Source organism: Pristiophorus japonicus, chromosome 3, assembly GCF_044704955.1.
Source record: "Pristiophorus japonicus isolate sPriJap1 chromosome 3, sPriJap1.hap1, whole genome shotgun sequence".
In the NCBI taxonomy this organism is placed as follows: domain Eukaryota; kingdom Metazoa; phylum Chordata; class Chondrichthyes; family Pristiophoridae; genus Pristiophorus; species Pristiophorus japonicus.
The window spans coordinates 67,470,722-67,495,086 of record NC_091979.1 but is presented as its reverse complement, the minus strand read 5'-3'; the positions used below and the strand labels follow the sequence as shown (position 1 = coordinate 67,495,086).

The 24,365-nt window shown below is 47.1% G+C and overlaps 1 protein-coding gene across 1 annotated transcript in view; it reads right to left on the bottom strand.

Annotated features, from left to right (window-relative positions):
* The window catches only part of LOC139253950 (lactase/phlorizin hydrolase-like), a 118,221-nt gene that overhangs the window by 39,302 nt on the left and 54,554 nt on the right, over positions 1-24,365 (bottom strand). Inside the window, exon 9 of the mRNA XM_070873607.1 lies at positions 23,610-23,878. Coding sequence (XP_070729708.1) covers positions 23,610-23,878 — 269 coding nt within the window. The remainder of the gene's footprint in view (positions 1-23,609; positions 23,879-24,365) is intronic.

Sequence of the window (24,365 nt, the reverse complement as noted above, 5' to 3'; positions counted from 1 at the left end):
AATATGATAAATCGCTAACCCTGATATGCATTTCTGGTGGCTGTTACATAGAAACATAGAAAATAGATGCAGGAGTAGGCCATTCGGCCCTTCGAGCCTGCACCACCATTCAATAAGATCATGGCTGATCATTCACCTCAGTACCCCTTTCTAATTGATGCAAGAAGCTCTTACCAGAATGAAGTGGGAGGGCATCACAGCTGTCCCCATTATTTCCCATTGCTTATGCTGAATCTGCATTCATTCATAAAAACACCATGGGCTAGAACCTCCACTTTTTTTGCATGCTTAACGCCCACTTAATGTCCATTTTACTGCTGAGATGACGTATAATGCCTAGATATCGCCCATTTAGCCACAAAATGGAAACTGATGGGCATTTCTCAGAAACTTATCGCCGAGTGTTACTTTCTCCATGTGCCTAACGATGGGAAAAAATAATATCACCCGCCCCATTTTTTGGGGGCGGAATCATCAGAATGGGCGAAATCAACGCCCATAATATTGCCCAGTGTTAATTTCCACATGGATTTAATGCCGAGATTCAATAATATTGCCTGCCCATTTTTTTTTGCTGTAAAGAGCATATTTACCGAAACTAGCGACCATGAGATCGCCCAGCGTCACTTTCACCATCTCACACACATATCGCCCACAATATCGCTCGCCCAAAAAACTGCCCAGAAAAAGTGGAACTAACCAGAACTAATCACAGCGCTATGGACGCCATGTTCTACATCACATGTCGCATTCTTTAAAAGGCTGCTGTGCTTCAACCTCGGGGGAGTTCGGATGTACTCTGGAGGTTGTTGGAGTTGATGTGAACATCTCTACAAACATCTTGACCATACTGTGACCGATTGGAATTGAATAGGTATCTTCATCAGGACATTCATTGTTTGTGACCAATCGGTGGAAAACAGAGAGCTACTGCAATGGGGCTGTCCTTTCTCACCCTCTCTTGGTAACCAATTACATGCAGAAGACTCGAGATCGCCGAAGGTATATTCCACAGCATTATGTGCCCAATTTAAGACGTGCCAAACTGATGAGGAGGACCAGACGTTACACCCCCCGCAAGTACAGGGAGAAGACTGCGCTTCCACAAAAAGATTGTCACTGAGGTATGCCAGCTGACAAGGGCAGATCTGCAGCCTGCCAGCATCATCAGTACTGCACTTTCCGTTGAGGTCAAAGTCACCGCGGCACTGTCGTTCTACGACTCGGGTTCTTTTCAGGCCACAGCTGGTGACATTTGCGGACTTTCTCAGCATGCCACACATTGCTGCATTAGACAGGTCACTGAAGCCCTGTACGCATGCAGGAAGGACTTGATCAGCTTCTCTATGACCAGGGAGGCACAGAGTGAGAGGGCTCTGGGATTCTCCAGAATTGCAAACTTCCCCAAGGTGCAGGGAGCAATAGACTGTACGCACATCGCGAAGCGGGCACCTTTTCAGGATGCTGAGGTTTTCAGAAACTGCAAAGGATTCCACTCCCTGAATGTCCAACTGGTTGTTGACCACCAGCAAATTATACTGGCAGTGAATGCACAATTTCCGGGCAGCATCCATGATGCTCACATCCTGCATCAGAGCACTGTATCTAACTTGTTTAACAATCATCCACAAGATCAATGCTGCATGCTTGGTGACAAAGGATATGGCCTCGCCACATGGCTGATGACCCCCCTGCATGACACCCACACAGAAGCCTAGAGGCAATACAATGAGAGCCACAGAGCAACTTGCAATATCATGGAGAAAACCATTGGAATGTTGAAGCAGCGCTTTAGATGCCTGGACCACTCAGGAGGCGACCTCCGATACCACCCTGAGCAGGTAGCTCAATTCGTGGTGGTGTGCTCCATGCTGCACAACTTGGCTATCAGGAGGGGACAAGAATTGCCTGATGAGTCTGACAGTCTACCTCACCAGAGAGAGGAAGAGGAGGATGAGGAGGTGGACGCTGACACCGGCCCAGATAATCAGGCTGATGCTGAAGGCATGCCCCTGCCCCCCTGTAGACACCCACACAGAAGCCTAGAGGCAATACAACGAGAGCCACAGAGCAACTTGCAATACCATGGAGAAAACCATTGGAATGCTGAAGCAGCGCTTTAGATGCCTGGACCATGATGGGCCGTGATGGCATGATAGCTACAAGAGCCTTACATCAGGAGCTCATCAATGATTGCTTTGGCTGAAAGAACGTTGGTGTTATTTACAAGGCTGACCACATTGCTGAGTGTGCAGGTCATACATCAATGTTGGGCATCACCTTGGTGACAGTTAAAGTTTAAGTTGTTGAAGTTAAGTGTCATTAGACTCTTTGATGTTAAGGAATCACCAATGTGTAACGGTGCAGCTATCTGAGCCAATGCGCAACAAGGTTTGGTTGAGGAGCTCCTCAGGCGATGCTTCATTGGGGGGGGCGGGTGGGAGGTAATGAAGGCCGAACCGCTGCTGGGATGGATACAGGAGAGGATGGTCCTGAGGTGGGAACGTGCTCCGAGCCAGAAGCAAGATGTTGTTGCTGGCTCTCATGTGGTTGGCAATGGGGGTGCGGCACCTTGGGGTGCAGTGCCACGTTCCGGGACCACTGGGAGCCCTCTGCCACCAGTGTTCCTGGCTACCAGCTCCAGGACCTCCACCATCCCTTCCATGTTATATCTTATTTGTTGGACAAAAACTCGGTGCCAACTATGTTCTTGGTGCTTAGTGCTGCTGGTGAATCTCCCTCGTGCCTCCCACAACAGCCAAACAAGCACGCACCACAGCCACACACGTCTTCAGTCCCTCTTAGCTCCCTCTCTCTCTGTCTCCTCTTCTGCGCATGTTATGATGACCCTTGACCTCCTGAATCGCGAGAATTGAGCCTTGCCATGCCGTTGCTAAGGACGGCGACACTTTAAGGCAGAAGGTCAGCGAGATTTAACGGTACCACCCATTTCATGTCGCTCGCGGTAATGCCCATTTTCAAAAATGGAGACTAGGTGCTTTGAGAATGGGCGAGAAGCCGGTGATCTGAAAACCCTTTTTTACCGCTGTCATGTATTCAACCAGCATTGTAACCCATGTGTAATCTGACCTAAGTTGTACACCGTGAGAACACTGACCACTAGGTGGTGAACTTCTGGGAGACACTCCTAACCTGGACCTTCAGGTACAAAAGGGGAACTCCACCCACTTCCATCACTTGAGTGCGAAGGAATAAAGGACAGGTCACAGACTGACGTTATCTAAAGCATGGGCCTCGTGTGCATTTATACTGTATAGTAAGGAGGTATCAATGGCGACGAGAAACTGGGATTTAAACCATGCGAGCATGGCCATGAGCAGAACAGACGAGAGGTACTGTGTTAAGGAATGGTTGGGACAGACATTCAACATTGTTAAAGCAGCACACAGTTCTCCAGGCAGACAAGGGCAATCGGGCATGCCCCAACATGTAGTCGAACCCAGAGGGGGAGTTCGACAGAGACAATGGCAAGCTGAACGGCGATTCACGCCATTGCAAGGGACAATGCGGCCAGTAATGGGGCCATCAACACCTGTTAATGCCGCACTCAAGGGCAATAACAGGGGCAGTCAGGGACGATCGACTGGCAAGGGACCTTTTGTTTCAAACAGCAGCTCATGCTGGAGGCGTGGACGCACACACTCAGCTAGAGTTTACAGAGATGAGCAAAATACCTGCAGAAATTGCAGAAATGAACGCTGGGGGAAATCGCTGGAAGCTGAAGTTCAGCGAGTTCATGTGGAGCACGTATACAGTTCCTACACCAGGACGCCACCGATAATGATGAAAGTGCTTCTCAATGGCATCCCAGTATCAATGGAGGGGGCCAGCGGGGGCCGGCCAGTCCCTGATGGGTATCAAACAGTTCGAAAAGTTATGGCCGTCCAAGGCCAGGAGGCCAAAATTATCACCGATTGATGCACAGCTACGGACATACACAAAGGAGATCATTCCGGTGCTAGGCAGCGTCAAGGTAGTCGTGACCCACAAAGATTCGGAGAACAGGTTGCCACTCTGGGTTGTCCCGGGGGACGGTCCCGCACTACTGGGGAGGAGTTGGCTTGCTGTCATGAACTGGAAATGGAGCGATGTCAATGCAATTTCCTCTGTGGAGCGAGTATCATGCTCACAGATCCTGGACAAATTTGACTCATTATTTCAACCCGGCATTGGCACTTTCATGGGGGCCAAGGTAGTGATTCACATAAACCCGGACGCCAGGCCAGTACACCACAAGGCCAGAGCGGTGCCGTACGTGATGCGGGAAAAGATAGAAGGCGAATTGGACTGCCTGCTGAGGGAAGGCATCATCTCGCCAGTTGAATTCAGTGACTGGGCGAGCCCGATTGTGCCGGTGTTAAAGGCGAATGGGTCGGTCAGGATATGTGGTGATTACAAGGCCACCATCAATCGGGTGTCACTCCAAGACCAGTACCCGCTACCGAGAGTGGAGGACCTCTTTGCGACGCTATCCGGTGGCAAACTTTTTTCAAAATTGGACCTGACCTCAGCTTACATGACCCAGGAGCTGGCGAGTGAGTCGAAGAAGCTGACCACCATTACGACACACAAGGGGTTGTTTGAGTACAACAGATGTCCGTTCGGGATTCGCTCGGCCGCCGCGATCTTCCAACGAAATATGGAAAGCTTCTTCAAGTCGATTCCAAAGACGATGGTTTTTCAGGACGACATCCTCATCACGGGTTGTGATACTGAAGAACACCTCCACAACCTGGAGGAGGTGCTACGCAGACTGGACCGGGTAGGGCTGCGACTGAAAAAGGCGAAGTGCATCTTCCTAGCTCCAGAGGTAGAATTCCTGGGGATGAGGGTAACAGCAGACGGGATCAGCCCTACTGCGTCCAAGACGGAAATGATCCAGAGAGCACCCAGACCCCGTAACACGACGGAGCTGCGTTCATTCCTGGGGCTCCTGAACCTTTTTGGTAACTTTCTTCCCAAATTGAGCACGCTGCTAGAGCCGCTACACGTGCTCCTACGCAAAGGTTGCGAATGGGTCTGGGGGGACAGCCAGGAAAGTGCTTTTAATAGAGCATGCAATTCGTTATGTTCCAACAATCTGTTAACGCGATATGACCCATGTAAGAAACTTGTGTTAACGTGCGATGCGTCGTCCTATGGTGTCGGGTGTGTGTTGCAGCATGTCAATGCCAAGGGTCAGTTACAGCCGGTAGCTTATGCCTCCAGAAGTCTGTCCCAGGCAGAAAGGGGCTACGGGATGGTAGAAAAGGAGGCGCTCGCATGTGTATATGCGGTAAAGAAAATGCACCAGTACCTGTTTGGCAGGAAATTTGAGCTGGAGACAGATCACAAACCCCTAACGTCCCTTTTGGCTGACGACAAGGCCATAAATGCAAACGCATCGGCCCGCATACAGAGGTGGGCACTCACGTTAGCTGCCTATGACTACACAATTCGGCACAGACTGGGCACTGAAAATTGCGCCGATGCACTCAGTAGGCTCCCATTAGCCACCACTGAGGGGGCTACCGAGCATGCTGCTGAGATGGTCATGGCTCTTGAAGCATGAATACCGAAGGCTCACCCATGTCAGCCCGTCAGATTAAAGTCTGGACAAATAGGGACCCGCTATTGTCTCTAGTCAAGAAATGTGTCCTGAATGGGGACTGGGCAGCCACGTACAAGGCATGCCCTGAGAAATTTAAACCATTTCACAGGCGCAAGGATGAACTCTCGATTCAGGCCGATTGCCTACTGTGGGGAAACTGCGTAATCATGCCACAGATGGGCAGAGAGGTGTTCATCAGAGAACTCCACAATGAGCACCCGGGTATTGTCACGATGAAGGCAATTGCCAGGTCACACGTTTGGTGGCCAGGGATAGACGCAGATCTGGAACTTTGTGTTTGCAGGTGCAACACGTGTGTTCAGCTGGGTAATGCGCCCAGAGAAGCCCCCCTTAGCCCCTGGCCATAGCCCGCCAAGCCTTGGTCACGTATCCATGTGGACTACGCAGGTCCTTTCATGGGAAAAATGTTTTTGGTTGTAGTAGACGCCTACTCCAAATGGATCGAGTGTGACATTTTAAATTCAAGCACATCCTCTGCCACGGTAGAAAGTCTACGGGCAATGTTCGCCGCCCACGGTCTACCGGACATCTTCGTCAGCGACAGTGGCCCGTGCTTCACAAGCACTGAATTCCAGGACTTCATGGCAGGGCAATGGAATTAACCATGTTAGAACGGCACCGTTCAAGCCGGCCTCAAACGGCCAGGCAGAACGAGCAGTGCAGATAATCAAACAGGGGATGCTCAGAATCCAAGGGGGTTCCCTACAAAGACGCTTATCACGCCTCCTGTTGACCTACAGATCCCGACCACACTCGCTCACAGGGGTCTACCCGCAGAGCTGCTAATGAAAAGGACGCTCAAAACCCGGTTATCCCTTATACACCCCACCATGAAAGAAATTGTCGAGAGCAAACGCCAGTCACAATATGACTACCATGACAGGAATACGAGGGCGCGATGTATTAATGTAAATGACCCTGTTTTTGTACTCAACTACGCTGCAGAGCCCAAATGGCTCGCAGGCACTGTGATTGGCAAAGAGGGAAATAGGATTCTGGTATTTAAACTTACCAATAGACAAATCTGCCGCAAACATGCGGATCAAACAAAAAGGAGGTTCAGCAACCCCATAGAAGAAGCAGAGGAAGAACACGATATAGAGTTCACTTCTCCACAGGTGACCAAACACAGGAACCAAAGGGAGGAGAACCCAGTCACTGTGGGCAGTCCGGACAGGCCTGAGGCACCGCAAACAGCAGACACTCAGGCCAGCGCCCAACAACCGGAGCCCCAACTCAGGCGCTCTATAAGGGAGCGTAAACCACCAGGGAGACTTAACCTGTGATCCCAATAAGACTTTGGGGGGGGGAGGTGATGTCATGTATTCAACCAGCATTGTAACCCATGTATAATCTGACCTAAGTTGTACACCGTGAGAACACTGACCACTAGGTGGTGAACTTGTGCGAGACACTCCTAACCTGGACCTTCAGATATAAAAGGGGAAGCTCCACTCACTTCCATCACTTGAGTGCTAAGGAATCAAGGACAGGTCACAGACTGACCTTCTCTCAAGCATGGGCCTCGTGTGCATTTATACTGTATAGTAAGGACGTATCAACAGCCCATGCTGAAAATAACGACCATTTTTGGGCGATAAGCACAAAAGTGGAAAATCTAGCCCCATGTACCCAGGATTGCCAGGCAACTGCTGGATGCAGATGCATTCATTTAAAGAGACAGAGGAAGACAAACTACTTGTTTTAAAGGATGAATTGTAAGTGTTTCTGCACAATTAAAAAAAAGACCTGTGGGAATCCATTCTACTTGTAGGGAAAGTGGAGAAGAAACAGAAAGATGCCAGGCAGGTGAGGTTGCACCACAGGATGCCTGTGCCCACCAGCTATCAACCCACACACCCAGGCAGATGTGAAGTTACCTGAAATTGCCCAAGGAAGACAGTGGCAGGACTGTGCCACATGCTACAATTTTACATCCAAACATGCCTTTGAAATGAATGCGGGTTTGCAAGCGGGTGGGCAGTTAAAGCACTAAAATTGACAGAATGTTTGAAGCCCCCTGCACCCGCCAACTTCCACCTTGAACACCAGCATGTTTCTCAGCTCACCAGAGACCTGCAAGAGGCAGGCGGCCTAATTAAAGTATTTGAGAGCTTGTTAACAGACTACTAAACAGACTTTTGAATGTGGTGTTGCAGCTTTTACTGGCTGTGCACGGGATTCATGGACTGCCTGAAACTCACCGGTCAAAGCAAGGCGAGAGCCGAGCAGCCATTGTGTGAGTTGAACCATTGGCAGTTGAAATAATCACATAAATACACACACCTTACACCTGCTTCCTTGTCTAAGGGGAAAGCTCCTGCTGACATCATTGGTGCAGAGAATTTGCTTTCAGGAGTTTGCAGGTGATCTCTGCAACCTCGGAAGCCATTCTCACTACATTGCAAGTCACTCTCACTACATTGAAGAATTGTGCCTCGGATCTCAACTTAAACTGGCATCTATCAGATCAGCATGGGTGCCATCTGTGCTGTTTCACCTTAGATCTCAGATTCGGAACAAGATGAGCCCCAACAGCAACAACACTAGCAGCCTTCTCAACAACCTGCTGCTCCACAGGAGAGAGGGGATGAGCACAGGGGTGCACCTCGCTGTAGGCAATACCCCCAACACAGCGTATATAAGGATAGGATGAGCTTCCTGGACATGACTGACCAGCAGTCGCTATCGCTTCAGGTCGTGGTAGACATTTGTAGCTTGCTGGAAGACCTGCTGCCAAGTGGACCTGGTGGACACGCCTTACCACAGGTTGTCAAAGTCACCACCGCCCTCATGTTCTTCCCCTCAGGCTCCTTCCAGGGATCTACAGCAGACATTTCCAGGATCTCGCAGTCGGCCGCACACAGATGCATCACCCAGGTCACCAATGCCTTGTTTCACAAGTCAGGCACTTATGCATTTTGCCACTGATGAAGCCAGTGTAATTGAGCAGGTGCTCAGCTTTGCGGTTCTGGCTGACTAACAACAGATGCAGGATGTCATTGACTGCACACATGTGCCCATCAAAGCACCCCTAGTTCACCCAGAATTTGGCAGATGGAGTATAATGATGGAAAGTGTGAGGTTATGCACTTTGGCAGAATAACATAAACGAGCAAGTTATTAGTTAAATGGAGAAAGATTGCAAAGTGCTGCAGTACAGCGGGACCTGGGGGTACTTGTGCATGAAACACAAAAGGATAGTGTTATATATGTAAACTTGTATTTACTCTGTATAGCCACCAGAGGGCTCATCCCCTGGAGTTCCAAGGGATCCCATAATCACTTGGGAGTACAGGTATTTAAGGAGGCCTCACAGGTTGAAGAGTCACTCTGGAGACCTGCAATAAAAGACTACGGTCACACGTTACTTTGAGCTCACAGTGTTCAGTCTGACTCTTTCTCCATACATAATAACTGGTGACGAGATACAGATAGCGAACCCAAAAATGCAGAGAACAGTGGGCATCCTGGAGAAATTCTCAGAGGGAGATGATTGGGGAACTTTTGTGGAGTGACTCGACCAATACTTCGAGGCCAACGAGCTAGATGGGGAAGAGAATGCTGCCAAACGAAGGGCGATCCTCCTCACCATCTGTGGGGCACCAACGTATGGCCTCATGAAGAATCTGCTCACTCCAGTGAAACCCACGGAGAAATCGTATGATGATTTGTGCACAGTGGTCTGAGAGTATTTGAACCCGAAGGAAAGCATTCTGATGGAGAGATACCGGTTCTACACCTACAAAAGGTCTGAAGGCCAGTAAGTGACGAGTTATGTCGCCGAGCTAAGACGCCTTGCAGTACATTGTGAATTTGAAGGACATTTGGAGCACATGCTCAGAGACTTTTTCGTACTTGGCATTGGCCACAAAACGATAATTCGCAAACTTTTGACTGTAGAGACCCCAACCTTGAGTAAGGCCATAGCGATAGCCCAGGCGTTCATTGTCACTAGTGACAATATTAAGCAAATCTCTCAGCACACAAGTGCTGCTACAAGTACTGTGAACAAAGTGATGTTGTTTTCGAATCGTAATGTACATGGCAAGTCACACATGCCTGCAGCTGTACGTCCGCAGATGTCTCAGAGTCCACCATTAAGGGTGATGAATGCAAAACCATTAACACCTTGTTGCTGCTGCGGGGGTGATCATCATTTCCATTCATGCCGATTCAAAGGGTACGTTTGCAAGAGCTGTGGAACAATGGGACACCTCCAACGTATGTGCAGGCAAGCTGCAAACTGTGCTAAACTTGTAAACCACCATGTTGCAGAGGAGGACAGATCCACGGAGGATCATGATGAACCAGAGCCTCAGACCGAGGAGGCAGAGAAACACAGGTGCACATATTCACCACGAATTGTCCCCTGATAATGCTGAATGTTGAATTAAATGGACTCCTGGTGTCAATGGAGCTGGACATGGGCGCGAGCCAGTCCATCATGGGCAAAAAGACTTTCGAAAGATTGTGGTGTGATAGAGAATTCAAACAGGCTGCATTCAGACAGGCTGTGAGAATTCACAGACCCCAAGTCAGAGCTGCTACGTGAGTGGGAGCATGTTGCATTAAGTCATCAATCAACTTGACATCTCAGGACCTTTGGTAGCGAGCCAATAAAAGGTTAACAGAATATCAATTGAGCCAATAAGGTCAAAGAAGGCACGTTCTTTTCTGTAAATTGATCAGGTATATGAACAGCCATTTTGGCCATGCGTTCTCAGAAGGACAAAGGCCTGGCTTAAAGCCAAGAGCTTGTTGCTGCTGCCAGAATAAAAGTTATGTTAAAACTACAACTGGAGTTCGTATTTCATTGGAAATTAAGAGATCTAAAAATGTTGGCGTCACGAACACGATCGTTGAGGGAAGAAACTGAATTTTGGACATCGGACCTACATACTGAGGTAAGGACTCCTCTTTATAAAAGTCCTCGGTCAAAAGTCTAAATTCGCCTCTCCTTCTACGCGATTCCAAAAGCCTCCGGTTTGCGAACCCTCCGGTTGGTAGTTGGCTCGAGCTCCCATAGACGTCTAACTTCGGCGGTGTGTTAGTTAATTAATCACCGACCCACTGATCGGCTGGAAAGCCTACGACTCAAGACCCCAGTAAAGAAATAAGTATGATGGCAGCAGGAGATAAGAGCAAAGAATTGCCTACAATTGTTAAAGGTGGGCAGGCACCATCTGAGGTTTCGATAGATGAAATCATCGAACAGTTGAAAGAATACATAGAGCAACAATTCAACTTATCTAAAACCTGAATTAAGATCGAACAAAAATACGGTACCTCCAAAGGACAATGGTCCTTGGACGAGATTAAAAGGGTCTGGGGAAAAACGACCCGAATGAAAAATAAAGAGCGAACTAGATGGTCCCTAGCCGTTATGGGACAGGTCCGAAACTGGAATGAAATTATAATGTGTTCCCAACATGATAGAGCACTGACCAGTACAAAGGACCAATTGCAAGCTGTTTGTGCACAGCTGCGACAGAAAAGACTTGAACTTGAAAAGTTGGAAGCGGAAGTTAAAGATCTTAAAGGTGAAATTAAAGAATGGAAAAAATCATTAGGTCAAGAGACAGTAATCGGAAAAGGAAAATGTATCGGTCAATTCCCACGGTATCATGTTTGGATAAATTAAAAGCGCAAACCCGAAGACACGACCGAGGAATAGATACGGATTCTGAATCCTCTGACGATATAGGGTCGGAGGATGAAGAATTAGGGGTGCGCTTTGCCCCTTTTAAAAAAAGACGAGTTGTAGTCAAATCAGAAGAGACTGTGGATGAGGGCGGAACCAAAAAAACGAGGAAAAGGGTGTATGCAGAATACTTATTTCATGATCTGGCAGACCCAGAGAAAATTGATAAATGGTCCAAGGAATTGCCCAATCCAAAGAAAGGGGGAGTGAAAACGTGGGACTAATTGGACAGCTTAAGAAATATATATCAACTTCATCCCTGGGACGGAGTGCAAATTTTGACGATAATGGTGCCAAAAACATAAGGAAGAAAATTGCACGGCAAGGTAGAAGAAGCTTTGGGGCAGGATGAGCAAGAATTAAATGCAGGATGGGATGCGATTAAACACTGGCTACAAGCCTTCAGTCCAGCTAAGACAGACTGGGGAAAAATTGCAGCCTGCCAACAGAAAGGAACAGAGGAGGTCCTGGAGTATGACGAGCAGTTTAGATGCATGTGGCTAGAATGATACGGATGAGGAAATGGGTGAACAAGTGTTTGGACCCCTGAAAGCAGCTTTCGTGGCAGGTCTAAAGCCAGAACTGTCCAAAATGCTTAAAGTAGAGTTACCGGACTGGGAAGATAGAGGAACTACCTTTGCAGCATTGGTGGATCGATGTAACCAATTAGATCGGGATATGGGAGCTAAAGTCCGAGCTGTACAGGCTGTGGGATGGAAATCCCAGGATTACGATAAACAGTCATTAGGAAAATTACCCGGAAAATGTCATTATTGTGGGAAAGAAGGTCACTGGGCCAAGACGTGCAGGGCAAAACAGCAAGGTCGTGGTCGTGGCCGTGGACGCAGCCAGGGATACAATTCAGCCAACAAGCCAGGCTTGTCACAAGATACCGACCTCATAGAAGCATTTAAGCGACTGACAATACAACAACAGAAGGAGTTACTTGGGATAGCAAAAAACGATTAGAGCCCACCCTGGCCCCCCTCCTCGCACTAATACAACAAAGGGGAGATGGGCTATATATAACTGTGAGGGTGGGCAATAAGGATGTGGACTGTCTTTTAGACACAGGGGCGGAATTAACATGCTTACCCCTACAATATGGAGACTTTTTGCCATTGGATGGTAGGGCACGTACAGCCTATGGAGTTGGGGGCCATAAAATGGAAATTAAAAGGACAACACCAGTACTTATAGGGCTGGGTCCACATGAACTAACCACGCCGGTCTGGATAGGCCCAGTAGATCAACCCCTTTTGGGAATGGACGTTCTAATTCAAGTAGATTCATCGTTGCATTTTGAGGATGGTCGGGTGATATGGTCAATTAGAACTTTGAAGAAAGAAGAATTGAAGGAATACCCGATATGGGCTAAAGATAAGAACGAGTGTGGCCTACTCCAGATGGAGCCTGCGTCATTTACTGGGACCAAGCCTCCATGCAATAAACAGTATCCTATCAGTCCAACTGCCATCACGGGAATCTTACCGGTTATTCAGCAATTGGAGAAACAAGGGGTGCTTATTAAAACGCATAGCTCCTCCAATAGCCCCGTGTGGCCGGTACAGAAATCTAATGAGACTTGGCATTTGACTGTCGATTATAGGAAAGCTAACCAGTGTATTGATCAAAAAGCTCCTTTGGTCGCAGATCCCTCCACCATTTTTAATGCCCTCAAACCGGAACATAAATATTTCTCAGTTATAGATACGGCCAACGGATTTTGGTCGGTGCCTCTGGCACCGGAGGTTCGACAGTGGTTTGCTTTCACGGTCCAAGGACAACAGTATACTTGGACCCGGTTACCGCAGGGTTTCCACAACAGCCCTGCGATATTCCACATGGCTTTACAAAGCCATTTGCGAGAATTATCTCCCCTGACATCCACAGTCATCCAATATGTAGACGATATCCTGCTAGCTTCAAACACGGAAGAACAGCATGAACAAGATTTACGAGCTTTGCTGGACCACCTTTGGCTGAAAGGACATAAAGCCAGCATCAACAAAGCACAAATATCCCAAGAAGAGGTTGTATACCTGGGACAAAAGATTTCACAAAGAGAGAGAGAACTTACCCAGGATAGAACTGCAGCTATTCAGGCTGCTAAAAAACCCACCGCTATTCAGGAACTAAGGTCTTTTTGGGATTGTGTAACTTTAACAGAAATTGGATTGACTCCTTCACACAGCTTGCTCAGCCATTGAATGATATCTTAAAGGGGAAACGTGCCTCTAAAGAAGCTATCACCCTCACTAAGGAACAGCAAATGGCCTTCCTGAGTTTGAAAAAGGCTTTGTGTTCGGCACCGGCTCTTGGAATCCCCGACAGTGGTAAGCCATTTACCCTGTTTGTCCATGAGAAAGAAGGATATATGACAGCTATACTGACACAAGAACATGGGGATCGGCAAAGACCTATTGGCTATTATTCGGCAAAATTGGATGCGGTAGCCCTTGGATGGGGAAGTTGCCTAAGGGCCATAGAAGCTACATGTCGAGCGGTAATGATCACTGCGGGTCTAGTCCTCGACCAAAAGCTGATTGTCAAGTGTCCCCACACCGTACACGCTTTGCTGTCTATGAATAGAATGTCTCAGGTGACAGCAGCAAGATGGACCCGCTGGACAGCAGTTTTGGAAGCTCCTAATCTCCATATCGTCCGGGCCAGCCCGGTTAATCCCGCAACTATGCTCCCGATGTCAGAATCGAGGGAGCAAGAGGGGGCAGAATGTGAAGAGCATGACTGCGTGGAGATTTTAAAAGGAACAGAAGAAGCAGCCTTAGCAGCAGAGGAGCCTCTGCACAACCCAGACCTCATCCTGTTTACAGATGGTTCCTCCTTTGTTGACAATGGTGCCAGAAAAGCAGGATGGGCAGTTACAATCTTATATGAGGCAGTGGCAAAAGGATGTTTACCCTCAGGAACGTCAGCACAACAGGCCGAGTTACGGGCCCTATCAGAAGCATGTCAAATGGCAGAAGGACAGACAGCTAATGTCTACAAAGATTCGCGTTATGCTTTTGGAGTCGCTCACGACTTTGGTATGTTATGGCGGAAAAGAGGATTCCTCACTGCTGCTGGTACACCTATCCGAAATGGAAAAGAAGTCCGAGACTTACTAGAGGCCATACAATTACCTCAGGAAGTGTCCATCCTGAAGTATAAGGCCCATATCAAGGAAAATACCATGGAAGCACAGGGAAATGCCCTAGCCGACCAGGCAGCTAAAGATGCCGCCTCACAGGGCGCTCCTCCAGAAGAACCAACACAGATGTGCAGATTGAAAGCACTCAGGACTCTGACACGAGACCTTCAAACAATGCAAGGCGAGTGCTCCCTATGAGGAAAAATGGACATGGATTGAGGCAGGAATTAAGCTATGTGAAGATGGTGTCTGGAGACAAAGAGTTACCGACAAGCCAATTGCGCCACAAGCGCTTATGCCTTTTTTAGCTCAACAGATCCACTCGTGGGGACACTTGGCCTCAGAACAGATGACGGCACGGTTCCAGAAAAGCTGGTGGGGTCAGGGATTTAAAAAACATGCCCAGCTGGTAACAGACCGCTGTGTGGTCTGTCAGAAAAATAATTCTGGACCCATCACGGTAATGTCCAAACTGAGGCCCCCTGCCCCTGTCAGACCATTCCAGCATCTGCAGGTTGATTATATATCTCTCCCTCCATGCCAAGGATACACTAACATTCTTGTCATGGTCGACAGATTCTCTAGATGGGTAGAAGCTGTCCCAACTAAAAGAGCCACAGCCAATCACACTGCAAAGGTCTTGTGTAAGGATTACATTCCCCGATGGGGAGTCCCGAGTAGCATTGACTCAGATCAGAGGACACACTTCACAGGTGCTGTCTGCCAAGAAGACTGTAGGTTACTGAACATTACGTGGGATTTACACTGTACTTATCATCCAAAATCATCAGGACAAGTAGAGCGAATTAATCGAACTCTGAAACAACAGCTTGCCAAATATCACCAAGAAGGAACACCATGGCCCCAAGCACTACCAATAGTGCTATGTAGCATTAGGGCAACCCCGAACAGAACTACAGGTCTAAGCCCATTTGAAATTATAACAGGAAGACCCATGTCGCTGCCAGGAACTATTGATTTACAGAAAGCTGATGTTCACTTAATGAGTGACACTTTGTTATCATATAGTCAGAACCTAACTAATGCTATTAGTTCTGTTTCCCGACAGATATCGGCAACTTGGGGTAATCCACCTGAAGGAGGACACGACATCATCCCGGGAGTCTGGGTGTACGTGAAAAAGTTGCATAAAGAACCTTTGGGTGCCAAGTGGGAGGGACCTTACCAAGTGTTATTGACCACCCAGGCAGCTGTTAAAGTCCAAGGAAAGAAAGCCTGGATCCACGCCTCACACGTTAAATGAGCACCCATAACTGAAGCTGAAATCTGATAAGGACAATTACTTTTTGTCAAAATGTATAAATTTACTGTATTACTGACTGTAGGTATTCTAGGCATTTGCCTACTTCTTACTAGCCGACCCTCTGCACCAAAGGGAAATCGTAGGGTAGCAAGGGAATTACATGTAAATACCTTTTTATATATGTCATACATTTATGCCAAACAAGGTAATATTTCTAGTTGTTGGTTATGTGCGCATATTCCTATTCACTCAAAGGGAGGGATTCCCTTGAGGCCAGTTCCCTTGAATATCTCGGAAATGGCTGAGTGGATAATTAATCAAAACAAAGCGGGCAATGCGTTTTAGGATACGGAAAACTGGGCACGTAAATGGAAGTCAGCAGGTTACAATCTGACTACCTTTGAATGGGGATACCAACCATGGTACAATAATTCCAAACGGCCCCCATTTTTTGTTATCACCAATACAACGGGAATAGGAAGACCGGGGAATCGGTCTGTCTGATTAGAAACATCAAAGGAGGCCAAAATATGGGGTATAGTAACTGCTCCCGGAATTATAATGTAATCAAGCCACGGAACTATCCAAACTGGGCCGATGCGGGAATTCTTAACGTAAAGGGGATTCTGAATAAAACAGATGGAAAAGCCTGGACAGGCCCCGGAGTGTTGCTGACAAAGAAACAGCTAACATTCATTGCCTATAATGGCACCTATTGGGTGTGTGGCCACAAGGCCTACCCTTGGCTGCCCCAGAATTGGACGGGATCCTGCTATTTAGCCTATATTGTGCCATATATGTATCATATAAAGTCACTGTCGGAACATTTACACCATCCTAAGAGAGCTATCACAGAAACAGAGAGGTTCTTTGCCATTCTGATCCCCAGGTATGGGACCGCCAGACTGGAATCCATTAACATGGCATCCGTTGTGGAACGGGTAGCCAATGATACCTCAGAGACCCTAGTTAAAATCAATGCAGAAATGGTAGCAATGCGCACAGTAGCCCTACAGAATAGACTGGCCCTTGACTACATCCTGGCTGAAAAGGGAGGTACTTGCGCCCTACTCGGAACTGAGTGTTGCACATATATCCCAGATAGCTCCGAAGAAATTATCCACTTAGTGATGCATATTCAAAAGGAGGTAGAAAAACTTAAGCAACCCCCATCATTCACTTTGTGGAGCGGAGCCACTGAATGGCTAGGTTCAATAGGAACTTCATTGGTGGAAGGTTTAATTCTATTCGTTGTAATTATTTTACTTTTATATTGTTTGTTTATGTTGATTAAATGTTGTTGCGACCAGGCGGCTGCAGTTGCTGTCCCGCAGGTGAGACACTTTGCAGGTACCAGCAGACCGTCTGTACGTGGCACAGGGGTATATTATGCTTAAGGGAAGGTTGTTTACTGGTTGAATTAAGATATTGATTTGGATTAAATTGGAATAAGGTTAATTAACCTACTAAAACCAGACTTCCATTGTGGCCACGATGGAATTCGGGTTGGTGTAAATTTGTGTGGAAGCTACTAGTCCGGACATGTGGTGAAGCACATCAACAAATTTTAGAAGGAAACTCTATTAACATGTCTGAAATTATTTTGTAGAATGTTTAACCAGTGATAGCTGATGTTTTATGATTCAGTTTGTGTAAGAATCAAAGGGGGGATTGATAGAGAATTCAAACAGACTGCATTCAGACAGGCTGTGAGAAGTCAGAGCTGCTATGTGAGTGGGAGCATGTTGCATTAAGTCATCAATCAACTTGACATCTCAGGACCTTTGGTAGCGAGCCAATTAAAGGTTAACAGAATATCAATTGAGCCATTAAGGTCAAAGAAGGCGCGTTCTTTTCTGTAAACTGATCAGGTATATGAACAGCCATTTTGGCCATGCGTTCTCAGAAGGACAAAGACCTGGCTTAAAGCCAAGAGCTTGTTGCTGCTGCTAGAATAAAAGTTATGTTAAAATTACAACCGGAGTTCATATTTCATTGGAAATTAAGAGATCTAACGTGGTGCAATAAGGCCTCGATGCCAGTCTTAACTCCAGTTCGCACGAAACTAAGAACACACAAAATAACTGATTCCTGTAATCGGCAGTGCTACCGTAAAGGTCTCCTACGATGGAGCGGTGCACAAGCTACCACTCTGGGTGGTACCGGGCGATGGTCCCACGCTGCTTGGCAGGAGCTGGCTGGGAAAGATACGCTGGAACTGGGACGACCCATCCTTCACTGTTCGAACCAGCCATCAGGAAATTCCAAGGAGCAAAAGTGCAGATCCACCTAATTCCGGGGGTGCGACCCATCCATTGCAAGGTGAGAGCAGTACCGTACATGATGAGAGAAAGGGTAGAGATCGAGCTAGACCGGCTGCAAAGAGAGGGCATCATTTCACTGATTGAGTTCAATGAGTGGGCCAGTCTGATCATTCCTGTCCTCAAGGGAAATGGCACCATCAGAATCTGTGGCAATTACAAAGTAACTATCAATCGTTTCTCCCTGCAGGACCAATACCCACTACCAAAGGCCGACGACTTCTTTGCAACGCTGGCGGGAGGAAAGACGTTCACAAAGCTGGATCTAACTTCAGCCTACATGACGCAGGAGCTGGAGAAATCATCGAAGGGCCTCACCTGCATCAACACACACAAAGGTCTTTTTATTTATAACAGATACCCGTTTGGAATTCGATCGGCGGCAGCAATATTCCAGAGAACCATGGAAGGCTTACTGAAGTCGGTCCCGCACACCGTGGTCTTCCAGGACGACATCTTGGTCACAGGTCGGAACACAGTCGAGCATCTGCAGAACCTGGAGGAGGTTCTTAGTCGACTCAACCGCGTGGGGCTCAGGTTAAAACGCTCGAAGTGCGCTTTTTCTGGCGCTTGAAGTTGAGTTCTTGGGAAGGAGGATTGCGGCAGATGGCATCAGGCTCACCAATGCGAAGACGGAGGCAATCGAGAACGCACCGAGGCCACAGAACGTGACGGAGCTCCTGTCGTTTCTGGGACTCCTGAACTACTTTGGTAACTTCTTACTGGGTCTCAGCACACTGCTAGAACCACTACATGTCTTACTACGAAAAGGGGGTGAATGGGTTTGGGCAAAAGCCAAGAAAATGCCTTTGTAAAAGCGAGAAAATTGTTATGCTCAAACAAATTGCTTGTGTTGTATGATCCATGTAAGCGTTTGGTACTAGCATGTGATGCGTCGTCATATGGCGTCGGGTGTGTATTGCAACAAGCTAATGATTTTGGGAAACTGCAACCAGTTGCTTATGCATCCAGGAGTCTGTCTAAGGCTGAAAAAGCCTACAGCATGATTGAGAAAGAAGCGTTAGCGTGTGTCTATGGGGTAAAGAAAATGCATGAATAACTGTTTGGGCTAAAATTCGAATTGGAAACTGACCATAAGCCACTGATATCCCTGTTTTCCTAGAGTAAAGGGATAAATATCAATGCATCGGCCCGCATCCAGAGATGGGCGCTCACGTTGTCGGCATACAACTGCGCCATCCGCCACAGGCCAGGCACAGAAAACTGCATCGATGCTTTCAGTAGGCTGCCATTGCCCACCACGGGGGTGGAAATGGCGCAGCCCGCAGATTTAGCCTTGGTTATGGAAGCATTTGAGAGTGAGCAATCACCCGTCACTGCCCGGCAAATCAAAACTTGGATGAGCCAGGACCCCTTATTATCCCTAGTCAAAAGCTGTGTGCTTCACGGGAGCTGGTCCAGTGTCCCAGTGGAAATGCAGGAAGAGATAAAGCCGTTCCAGCGGCGCAAAGTTGAAATGTCTATACAGGCAGACTGCCTTCTGTGGGGCAATCTTGTAGTGGTTCCCAAGAAGGGCAGAGATACCTTCATCAATGACCTCCACAATACCCATCCAGGCATCGTAATGATGAAAGCGATAGCCAGATCCCACGTGTGGTGGCCCGGTATCGATGCGGACTTAGAGTCCTGCGTTCGCAGATGTAATACATGCTCGCAGTTAAGCAATGTACCCAGGGAGGCGCCACTAACTTTATGGTCTTGGCCCTCCAAACCGTGGTCCAGGTACACGTCGACTATGCAGGCCCGTTCTTGGGTAAAATGTTCCTTGTGGTTGTAGACGCGTACTCCAAGTGGATTGAATGTGAAATAATGTCGGCTAGCACGTCCGCTGCCACTACTGTAAGCCTGCGGGCCATTTACCACACACGGCCTAGGTGAGCGACAATGGGCCATGCTTTACCAGTGCTGAGTTCAAAGAATTCATGACCCGTAACGGGATCAAACATGTCACATCTGCCCCGTTTAAACCAGCATCCAATGGTCAGGCAGAGAGAGCAGTGCAAACCATCAAGCAAGGCTTGAAGAGGCTAACTGAAGGCTCACTGCAGACTCACCTATCCTGAGTCCTGCTTAGCTACCGCATGAGACCCCACTCGCTCACTGGGATCCCACCAGCTGAACTGCTCATGAAAAGAGCACTTAAGACGAGGTTGTCGTTAGTGCCCCCTGATCTACATGAATAGGTAAAGAGCAGGCAGCTTCAACAAAGTACATACCATGACAGCGCAAATGTGTCATGCGAGATTGAAATCAATGATCCTGTATTTGTATTGAATTATGGACAAGGTCCCAACTGTCTTCCGGCACTGTCGTGGCCAAAGAGGGGAGCAGGGTGTTTTAGGTCAAACTTTCAAATGGACTCATTCACCGGAAACACTTGAACCAAATCAAACTCAGATTCACGGACTATCCTGAGCAACCCACCTTGGACCCTACCTTTTTTGATCCCCCAACATACACACCAGTGGCAACCGGCACCACGGTTGACCATGAAGCAGAACCCATCATTCACAGCAGCCCAGCAAGGGCTCAACAAATGATTCAACAATATCAGCTTTCACACTGAGACGATCAACCAGGGCAAGAAGAGCCCCAGATTGACTCACATTGTAAATAGTTACACTGTTGACTTTGGGGGTGGGGGGTGCGGGGGGCAGAGTGTTGTTATATATGTAAACTTGTATTTACTCTGTACAGCCAACAAAGGGCTCATCCCCTAGAGTCCCAAGGGATTCCATAATCCCTTGGGAGTACAGGTATTTAAGAAGGCTTCACAGGTTGGAGAGGTACGCTGGAGACCTGCAATAAAAGGCTAAGGTCACACGTTACTTTGAACTCACAGTATTCAGTCTGTCTCTTTCTCCATACATAACAAATAGTATGCAGGTACAGCAAGTGATCAGGAAGGCCAATGGAATCTTGGCCTTTATTGCAAAGGGGATGGAGTATAAAAGCATGGAAGTCATGCTACAGTTATATAAGGTATTGGTGAGGCCACTCCGGGAATACTGCGTGCAGTTTTGGTTTCCATATTTACGAAAGGATATACTTGCTTTGGAGGCAGTTCAGAAAAGGTTCACTAGGTTGATTCCGGAGATGAGGGGGTTGACTTATGAGGAAAGGTTGAGTAGGTTAGGCCTCTACTCATTGGAATTCAGAAGAATGAGAAGTGATCTTATTGAAACGTATAAGATTATGAGGGGGATTGACAAGGTGGATGCAGAGGGGATGTTTCCACTGATGGGGGAGACTAGAACTAGAGGGCATGATCTTAGAATAAGGGGCTGCCCATTTAAAACAGAGATGAGAAGAAATTTCTTCTCTCAGAGGGTTGTAAATCTGTGGAAATCGCTGCCTCATAGAGCTGTGGAAGCTGGGACATTGAATAAATTTAAGACGGAAATAGACATTTTTGACATTGAATACATTTAAGACAGAAATAGACAGTTTCTTAAACGATAAGGGGATAAGGGGTTATGGGGAGCGGGCGGGGAAGTGGAGCTGAGTCCATGATCAGATCAGCCATGATCTTATTGAATTGTGGAGCAGGCTTGAGGGGCCGTATGGCCTACTCCCGTTCCTATTTCTGATGTTCTTATGAGTGTTGATGAACAGGAAAGGCTTCCTCGTCTGAAAACACAAAAAGATCATGATGCATGTGTGCGCCAGATTACCTGTCATGACTTTCATCCTGGGCCAGTCCAGCCTCCCTCAGCTCTTCGCACCTCCAACTAGACTTACTGGCTGGCTGCTTGGAACAAGGGCTATCTGCTGAATACGTGGCTGATGACACCCTTGAGGAGGCCAAGCAATGAGGCTGAGGAGTACAATAATCAAATCCAAATCACCAACAGATGTGTACTAGAGCAACAGTCGGGATGCTGAAGATGTGCTTCAGATTCCTGGACAGAGCTGGAGGAGCCCTTCAGTACACACCAGCCAGGTCTCCAGAATCATCATTGTTTGCTGTGTGCTGCATAACATAGCGCAGCAGCGAGGATTGGAGCTGCAGGAGGAGCAAGGCACAGAGTGCAGAGCCTCTTCAGAGGAGGAAAAACAGGTGGAACATGAGGAGGAGGTGAAACCTGAGGTGCAGATAGCACCAGCAGTGGTGCACATTGCTGTGCAGGAGGCTCGGGATGGACTCATTATGGCACGATTTAGTTACGTTGCATCAGTGCACCCATATAACTCCCAGATGCTCAACCAAATCCAACCCCCTCCCCCCAAAAAAGTACAAAGCAGTCCTAAAATGACCGAACCATTCCTGTCCCTCACACACACCCAGACACGAGGTTAAGTAATGTCTTATCATTCTGTTGGAGTGGATTTCCGGACATAGCAAAGCAGGATGGGGTAAGCCACCACTAAATGAACTTTGTACCAAGAAGCCTATCTGCTGTCCCTGATATGAACTCTGCAGCAACAAGTGACTCCTGGCCAGGTGCAGGCCACTGTTTCATAGAAAGCTTTGCAACAGAATAATTTAACCACAAAAGAAGATACAGAGGAAGGGCCCCCAAACTCACGCCATGCTATCAGGTTTCACTAGGACTAAAAAGTTGTATGTAAATGAATTGCGTTGCCATATGGATTGATTGGTTGTATGTAAATGAATTGCATTGCCATATGGATTGATTGGTTGTATGTAAATTAATTTAAATGATTGTATTCCGCCCCCTGTAAACTGCTTATAACCCCGCGGCACAAGGCACTCGGGGAGAAGGTGATTCGCAGGTCACGGGACCTCAACTCTTCTCCCAGAGCTCTGTTAGCAATAAAGTTGTCTCTCTTACTTTACTAGAGTCTATGTGAATTTATTTTCACTAACAATTCATTGCAAGTGACAAGACCACTTCTAAAGTAGTAGGCAAAAATGGACACGATGGGAAAGTGGTACAAATAAATAAATTTATGTGGCTCATAAATACAACTGAAACTTAATCATCTAACATTTTGAAACACATCCATCTGCATACCCTGTGCATCTGCAATTGTGGCATTTGTTTCTATGTTTCTATGACCCTTCCTCCTATCACCAGGGAAGAGGACCACCCTGTGGCTCTCACCCCCTGGAGCAGGATTTCCAGGGAGGCAGCAGTGAATTTTGGAGCAGCCTTTTGCCGCTGAGCCTGCATTTTTCTTTAATGTTTAAACCTTTAGAATCAAACCACTTCCTTCCTCTCACACCAACCACTGTCTTCCCCCACCAACCTCTCCCGCTCCCTCACCAACCTCTCCCGCTCCCTCACCAGCTCCAGCTCCCTCACTAACCTTCAACTGTCATCAATGCAACGATCTTTTCAATGCCATCAGCCCAGCATCACTTAATTGGCCAGGAAAGCCACATGACTAATTCAATTGGAGTAGTTTAGTTAAAAACAGACTGCAGAGAACGTCTGAGATAGCGACCCGCACCCAACCCCACAGAACGGTAAAGATCGGCTTATGTGTTATAGGACTGTATTCTCTACCACCAAAATCTATGTAAATATGCATCAGGCTTAAAGACTAACCTGATAGGCAGCTGTAGCTGCACTCCACGCAAAGTTCTTCGGAAATTCTCCATAAAGGAATTCATCTTCTTTCTGTGGTGGGAAGCCATTGTCACGAATTATTTCTGCATAATAATGTGCTGACCGCTTGGGAGTTCTTTGTCGGTTCGGGTCTTTGAAGTTTACATGATGTAGCCCAAATCGTAAACTGTATCCATCGACCCATTCAAAGCTGTCCATGAGGGACCCAGCTGTGTAACCTTTAAGATTAACATCATCCAGCTTGTAAGCTGCAAATATATTTTTTAAAGAGGGAAAAAAGGAATTCCTGGTTACTTGGTTCAAATTATGATGTTCCCTTAAATGGTACAATAACAGTCTCCAGTTTTACTGGAATTTCAGTGCAATATATCTATGCATGAGGATGCAGGCACAATAGCATATCATTGAAAACAGTATTAATGTTATGAGAAAATTCTACATGGAGCGGAGAAAAGTAACTTTTTCTTCTACCATTCTATAATCAGTTGTTCTTCTGCTCTGACCTTTCTCATTTTCCCCTGCACTTTATGATTCCATAATTTGTATATTGCGGTATGCGTTGGAAATTCAAGAACATCAATAGAAATACATATTAGTATTGTCATTAAAATTCAAAAGATTTAAAATTCACCAAAATATGAAGAAAAGCAACTAACAGTTACTGCTTACTAAAGAAATCCAGATATTTCTGTATAATTTTGTTAGACAAGGGCACTCAAAGTAATTAGTTTAAAA